This window comes from Bombyx mandarina, chromosome 10 (genome assembly GCF_030267445.1).
Source record: "Bombyx mandarina strain Sakado chromosome 10, ASM3026744v2".
Taxonomy (NCBI): domain Eukaryota; kingdom Metazoa; phylum Arthropoda; class Insecta; order Lepidoptera; family Bombycidae; genus Bombyx; species Bombyx mandarina.
The window spans coordinates 4,763,160-4,771,000 of record NC_143217.1 but is presented as its reverse complement, the minus strand read 5'-3'; the positions used below and the strand labels follow the sequence as shown (position 1 = coordinate 4,771,000).

At 35.7% G+C, this 7,841-nt stretch overlaps 1 protein-coding gene across 1 annotated transcript; it reads left to right on the top strand.

Annotated features, from left to right (window-relative positions):
- The first annotated feature begins 377 nt into the window (after positions 1-377).
- On the top strand, positions 378-7,514 carry Or-54 (olfactory receptor 54). Its single transcript, XM_089730229.1, has 6 exons — positions 378-528; positions 1,149-1,317; positions 2,038-2,249; positions 4,300-5,125; positions 5,453-5,677; positions 7,256-7,514. Exons 1-4 carry the CDS (start codon positions 396-398, stop codon positions 4,941-4,943), a joined length of 1,158 nt encoding a protein of 385 aa, XP_089586355.1. The 5' UTR covers positions 378-395; the 3' UTR covers positions 4,944-5,125; positions 5,453-5,677; positions 7,256-7,514.
- The last annotated feature ends 327 nt before the right edge of the window (positions 7,515-7,841 follow it).

Here is a 7,841-nt window from a genome sequence, read left to right as displayed (position 1 = left end):
AATAAATATTTTAAGCCGTAAAAGTGGTTTTTGTTAATATAAACTTAGTTATTAGCGAGATAACCAAGCTAATTATAGTACATAAAATAGTACTTTTGAAACATTTTCCGATTTCTTCAAATAACATTAAAATGTGTTAACGGAACTTATGTATATTATAATAAAAATATTAATAATTATGTGGTGTTTACGTTCGTTCTTGAAAAATGTAAAGCAAACCTGCTCTCATGGAATATTTCACATACCCATAATAACCACCCTAACATATAGTCCTGTATAATTAAAAAAAAAACGACAAATATTTTCCACACGACGAATAATTATAACGCCATCAAGGCAGGTTTTATTTGTGGAATTTATTATTGACTTCAACCCTGAGCAGTTGTTTGATAAAGATGAATACGATTAAAGAGTTCTTTGTCAATGTGAAAAGACGATTTCAAGATGTCAGCATTGACAGTCTACTGTGGATAGTGAACATTGTTCCCAGTTTGGCTGGGTTCTCGATTCGCAGTGATAGGGTTTCTGGTTTGTTGTAAATTGATAGTAGAACAATAGTTAGGCGAAGCTTAAAGTGTTCAGAGACTTTTTGATAGTTAAACATCGCAAATAAGTTTACAATGTGCAGACAAACCACGGTCTCTTTCACGGTATCTGATATTAAGTTACCAAATCCCATAGACATGAAAGCTGCCCATTTGAGATATACAGTCGAAGTCTCACTTGCGTTGTAATAATCTCGCCCTTCAGATCCAAATAAACACTTGGACTGCTTTGCGGCAGAAACAGTAGGTACCAAATAGTGTGTTTATGGCACGCTCAAACATTTTTGACTCTTGATAAACGAGTACTAATGGATGGACTTAATAATGCTTATTGCCAAAGTGGACACATTTGCGATACACCTGACCCTTTTAAAATCTGGATTCACGAAGTTAATTTCATGAGAGTTGGAAATGACAATAAATAAATGCAGCAATTCTAAAATGAAAGCATGAAAACAGCCCCGGGAATTATGGTAACAGGAAATTTGGGATTATCATGTAGTTCTTCGGAGTATTCTCACGGAATATAAGATGCCAAACATAGCAGGGACTAAAAGATCTCGGCAGGTCAGAAGGTAAAAACTTTTTTACTAAAAATTTTAGCTCCATTTTGGATAATTCACTGGTCATTACTCGTGTATGTCTACGCGGTTGGCAATGCAGTATACCAATGGAAATTCGCCAATGAAGCTATAGACTACATCACGAGCTACATAAATGTTTCACTTTTGATCTTGATCGGCAATAACAGCTGGTGGTTCCTTGCTAATAGGTGAGTATGTTATTTCTATATATAATCTTATTTCGGTTATTTTTGTGAGCAGCACTTTTTTTTAAAATATTTTTATTGCTTAGATTGGCGAGCTCACAGTCCACCTGATGTTAAGTGGTTACTAGAGCCCATAGACATCTACAACGTAAATGCGCCACCCATCTTAAGATATAAGTTCTAAGATCTCAGTATAGTTACAACGACTACCGCACCCTTCGAACCGAAACGCATTACTGCTTCACGGCGGAAATAGGCGGGGTGTTGGTACCTGCCCATGCGGACTCCCAAGAAGTCCTACCACCAGTGATACCTACCACCATGTGTCAGATGCACCATAAATCGGCGGTTTGTACATAATTTAGTATCATGTTTTCTTATGCCGCCGTGAATCTATAAGTCTGAGACGTGAAGTTCAATGTTTCGACTATGCCATCTTTCCAATCGTCACTCATGACTATTTCGCCCAGAAATTGGCAAGATGGTGTTCCCTGCCTACGACTGTTAGTACTGTTTATGCAGATTTATAAGTTTACCAATTTGAATTTCATTACTCGTTATTCTTTTAATTTCATTATTATCGCCCATTTTTTAAGACATAGCGTTTAAGGCTATGCGGTAAAAACGACAAGGATAATGGTACATACCGGTACTAGGTATTTTCATTTTATTGCGACATGTTCTAGTTCTTTATAGTTTGACGAAATTTGATAACTTTTATAGACGCTTACTGAAGTCGGTGCTCCACAAGATCGAAGTAAACGACGAACTGTCTCGTCGCTCGGAGCAATCGCGTCTCAAACACAAGAAACTTTTGAAGATAATCAAACGAATCGTGCTAGTGTTCTATATGTCTAACTATGTGAATGCCTCGTTTATATATTTGCCTAATCGCGTTGACGTTCTGAACAATTATGCCATGACGCCGTGTGTTGGTAAGTACTCCAAAGATATTAGCTGTGATTCAGAAAGCATTTTTTGTAGCCTTATTAAGACGAGCATATGGCTCGCTTGATGCTGAGTGGTCACGGTAGCTTCATCAGAAAGACGGATATTCAGAGAACAGTCTTTTCAAACACTCGAGAATAGCATTTATTTTATATTTTTTTGGGCTCGTTCATCCGTCTATCCAATTAATTAAAACACAAACAAAGATAAGCATTTTACATTCAAAGTTCCAAATATAATACTGATAACGCCACAAAGAAAATCTTCCAAGTTTTTTTTTATAGAGTTTTCAAATCCAGATATTTTTTTATTAATCATTAATTAGGGAAAAAGAACAAAAAGCTGCAAACGTATTGCTAAATATTTTTATTTATTTAGAAACTTCATAGAAATTGCATATGTGTCAAATAAAAATAACAAAGTCATTTTAATTATTAAAACGAAATTTTCTTTTATGTAACATTTCAAACTTCGATCACTACTTAAACATTAATGTTACGTTTGAGTGGCATCTTTGGTTAAACTATTATGTGATGATTGTGACGTAACTGCTAACGAGATATTTAGACGCCTGTCTCACGGGTCAAGTGTGTAATGTAATCATTATTTACTGTTGTGGAATATGATCAAAGTACCTTTATTCGTACAGGGTGACTTATTATCGACAAAAAAAGACAGCCTTGATGATAATAAAAGACAGTAAAACTCGTATGCGTATTCTTATATCCACCTATGATTTTTCAGGAAATTTAAGCTTATTAAAACCACGAGTGTTGTGTTATTCTTTGTTTGTAATTTTTTTTATTTATTGCTTAGATGGATGGACGAGCTTACAGCCCACCTGATGTTAAGTGGTTACTGGAGCCCATAAACATCTACAACGTAAATGCGCCACCCACCTTGAGATAAGTTCTAAGGTCTCAGTATAGTTACAACGGCTGCCCCACCCTTCAAACCGAAACGCATTACTGCTTCACGGCAGAAATAGGCGGGGTGGTGGTACCTAGCCGTACGGACTCACAAGAGGTCCTACCACCAGTAATTCTCCTTCGTAGTTCCCTCATTACTAAGGATGTCAATCACACGCATGTAAGAATTTCCATGAAGATCGGTCTGCTGCGAGGTGGACCGCCTATTGGATGCTGCCCCTAACTGTCCTCCTCATAGTGTCCGATCATCTTGGTGGTACCTTTGACTCGTTTCCCCTCCACTTGACTGATTGACCAAGAATGAGAAGTTTTTCCAGACTATGCCTTGGATACCGCATGATATTTCCTAAAAAGCTGAGTGTTAGAGCTGAGCGTTATGACATGTCCTCCCTCAAACGAAGCTTGTGGAGAGTATTAAATGGTAGGCAGCGGCTTGGCTCTGCCCTTAGCATTGCTGACGTCCATGAGTGACCCCCCCCACTCACCATCGGGGGCCGTATGCTCGTCTGCCTACAAGGGCAATAAAAAAGATCCTGGCAAATCGTGGAGAGCCGCTTTGTAATGGTTATAAATATCGGATTTTAATTTTATACCCTCAACATTTTTCATAAAAGAAATGTGGTATTTAAATTCTTTAATATCCTTTGATTAATTGCTTCTTTATTCTTTATATGGGTGAATGAGTTCACGGTCCACAGGTTGGAAATTACCGGTAGGCTAAATTATGTGGTATTAGGCAGGTCCTAATAACAAACAAATTTAACAACTAATTTGGGGTACTTATACCTATAATAGAATAATCTGCACTATTACAACATAAGTTATGATTCTCAATAGCTTGGTGATTTTAATATCTATGGTGTTAGTGTTAAATAATTTTCTCAAGAAGCAATGTACTCTCTACACCAACCCTTGGACGACTGATAGAGAATGGCTTAGATATTTACTTCGTATTTGTATTATATATCTTTAATAAAGTAGTTTGGTGCATAAACATTTTCATCTTCTTCTTAGCGTTTTCCTGGTCTAGTGCCAGGTATAACCTGTGCAGGTATGGTCTGGAGCATGAAACTAAATTAATAAAAATGTAAAACTTTTATTATTTCAGGAATGGAACCATTGACCGTCTCCCCAAATCGAGAACTATGCTTGACTATTCTCTGCATGCAAGAATTCTCAATAATGACGGTTGTCTTAAACTTTCAAGCTCTACTTCTGTGTTTTATAGCACACACGGCCGTGATGTTTCAGATTTTGGCCGACGAGATAATGGCTCTAAATAATTATGATAATTTAGAACAACATCAGGCATATGTGAAAGAAACGTTGCCAATTTTAGTCAAACGCCATTCTTTGACTTTATCAGTTGTAGACAATTACAAATCATTGTACAGCGTTCCACTGGGCGTTAATTTTGGTTCAAATGCACTAACTATTCTTTTAATATTGTATTTACCCATTCTCGAATGGTTTAAATTCATTCCGATATTTGTTTTTTGTTTTATGTTATTTTTCCTTTACTGCTTTCTGTGCCAGAAATTAGTCAATGCGTCTGAAGCATTTGAAACAGCGATTTATTGCTGTGGATGGGAGAATTTCGCTTTGAGGGAAATGAAGATGATTTATGTGATGCTCCATCAGTCTCAAAGGCCGGTCGAATTGTTGGCAGCTGACATAGTACCTGTGAACATGAACACCTTTGCCACAACTCTGCAGGCCATGTATAAATTTGTGACTGTAGTTAAATTTTAAAATGTCAGATGTTTGTTATTACAATGTAAATTGTTGTCACTTTTAGTTTTAGCAGAAGTATAGCAGAATATATTGTTAGAAATACACGAATTAAAATGTAGATTACAATTAAAATATGGCTTTTTAAACGTTGTTTTTAAATGATATATTTTTGTAGTAAAAATGTATTAAGATTGTATGATGTGGGTAATTTTATTGTGTTGCGTTTATAAAAGTTATTTTTCGTCATTATTCGTTCGTTTATACAGAACGAGCATATTTTAAAGTTAGTTGGCTTCAACTAATCCTACTAAATATAACCTTTTCGCGATACAAGCTCAGCATTACAAAATATTACTAGCACGACCAGAACAAGTCTTTAGCAACTAAACTATTCCTTCGTGTCCTTGTAGTCTATATTACTATTACTAAAACGAAAGATGCTATATATTAGAATCATATGATGTGTATTTCTCAGGCCACCTAAAATGGAGCCCACTGTAGGCAGTGATTTTAATTTTGACTCTCAGACAGGAAAATTTCTTTGCATTGGAATACCCTCCTTGAACGTAAATTAACTTCGCGGAAGGAATATTTGGGATGGTGGTATCCGCGATTGCGGGCTCACACGCTCTAGCAGTAAAAATACAAATCTAAGTGTACAGAAATTAAACGCAATGAATCGATTTACGGCCCACGATAGTGTGTCGCCATTGTACCGTTATTGTACCTTACACTTAGCTTGAAGAAATATGGTGAGGACCTTAACTTATTATTTTGCGAATCATAAAAATAACATCTAGGAAATCTAGTCGGAGGCTATTTTAAATCTATTTAGTGAATAATATTTATTATTAATTATATTAATCTTCATATGTGTCACCCAAATGCTAAGTAAAGCTTGCTTTTTGAGATTGAAACATAATATCGCCCTCTCCATTCCTCCTAAAATCATTGAACATTGAAATCCCAGACTTAGGTAGATTAAACTATTTATATTATTCATCACTACTACGGAGTAGTATAGCTTTAACAAAAACGACATCAGACAAGGCTACTAAAATTCTCGAGAGCACACTCTTTTACATCTTCCACGAAAGCTTTTAAAAGCTTTAGCTTCACAAGCAGCTTTCTATCATTGTTTTTACCATGCGAATTTTTGAATATTTCCCCGATCCATGGCTGACTAGTCTTGTGATCGTTTTCGAGAAATATGTGGGTTCGGTGCAGCATTTCTTCCTTTTCTTACTACACTCATATCCTTCTCTTGCATGTCCTCTTTCATATAGTCCATCAAAGTCTTTTTAGGACGCCCTCTATTCACCAGAGAGTCATAGCATAGTTGGGCGACCAGCTAACCAGTTAACTGACCAGTCGTGTCATCGTTGTGACATATATCATTGCACTTATTACCATCGAAATTAAATAATGTACTTCAACCGAATTTCCCAATAGCTTGTTTGCAGTTGCGTGTTTAGCTATATTGCAAAATTTTGTCGGACACTATTTCTAAGCCTCATATTATGTGTGTTTGCTAATCCGTGGTAAAATTCTATCATGTACTAAAGTTGTTTTTTTTTTTGTATTATAAATAGAACGGATATATTTCGACCTTATTAGATCCAAAAGGATATCTTTCATATGGGTTACATTATACGAGTATATACCACCTTTTAACCTTTTCGTGTTTTTTATTTATTTTTAACAGATATAAATGTTAAAACGGGTGGATTTAATTCATGAATTATTATAGGTACTTATCAGATGACATCAGATTAAGCAAGAGTTAAGCGAGAAAATTTAAGCGCTTTTCTAAACGCTTTTTCTTTTCAAATTCCACCCATACGATTGATAGGAAAATATACATAATTATTTGGATTATTTACTTCTTCATTGGATCAGAAGCCCATTTCAAAACTATTTGACTCAAGCACTGAAACATGAAGTTATCGTTTTTCCTTTATGTATATTCCCAAATTTTATTCGAACATATTCATATATAAATAAGTATATAGTCAATAATTTTAAGACACTTTCCCGAACTTGTCTGTTTTTTGAAGTGAAACTTCTTTAGGCGCTTTGAGAGTCAAATTTAATTCGTGACAGATTCGTTACGGCTAGAGGGAAAATATACAATTTAGGACGAGCGCGAGTGAGAAAATAGACAGAGCGTCTTGCAAAGTACTTGATCTTGGAGAGATGGAGAAAGCGAGCTCGGTCGTTAACAAGCCATCTAGTAGCCGACGCCCGTAAACGGGTGGGTTATTAGATTCTCATTGCTACTCTAGATGGCAGTAACATATTAACTATCTTATATTTTATTTTTATTGCAGGATTAAAAAAAAGATTTGTTTTTCTATTTATAATTTAAAATATATATAAATGGTGAAGATGTCGTTTCTCTTATACACAACATTCCCTATTACAAAAGAAACTTGATTTAAGTATGAAATATGAACAAAACCACCATACTACACACCGTAAAAGAAGTTTCACTTCTTTCACGTGCCCCAAGTTGCACCCGCACCATTTTTAGTTTTTACTGAGGACTACAAGCACTTGCATTATAAAACTTAAATAAATACAGGGGTAAGATTAAACGTAGGTAATTATACAACCCTCAGCTCCATTATCCACTGATCAAAATGTATCTACCATTGACGATGGGAGTTTGGTGGATTGCAGTGTGCTTAGTGCGAGTTTTTTTACGTTCTCGATAGCGTAAAAGTTAGCTCATATTTGTATGGTATGGGGTCGTTTGCCTACGTTTGCCGTTAGGGGCGCTGTTGCAACTGCATACAAAATTGGGTTAACTTTTACGCTATCGAGAACGTTAAAAAACTCGCACTAAGCACTCTGATTTGCCGGCTGTCATTCATAGTTCATAAATAAAGCAGTCTGTCAACAGATTGTCATTCA

Excerpts from the sequence above, each read along its gene's own strand:
- Or-54 (XM_089730229.1), top strand. The coding sequence starts at position 396 with ATGAATACGATTAAAGAGTTCTTTGTCAATGTGAAAAGACGATTTCAA. Across the intron at positions 529-1,148 it reads TCGCAGTGATAGGGTTTCTG|CTCCATTTTGGATAATTCAC; the intron begins GTTTGTTGTAAA and ends TAAAAATTTTAG. Across the intron at positions 1,318-2,037 it reads TGGTGGTTCCTTGCTAATAG|ACGCTTACTGAAGTCGGTGC; the intron begins GTGAGTATGTTA and ends TAACTTTTATAG.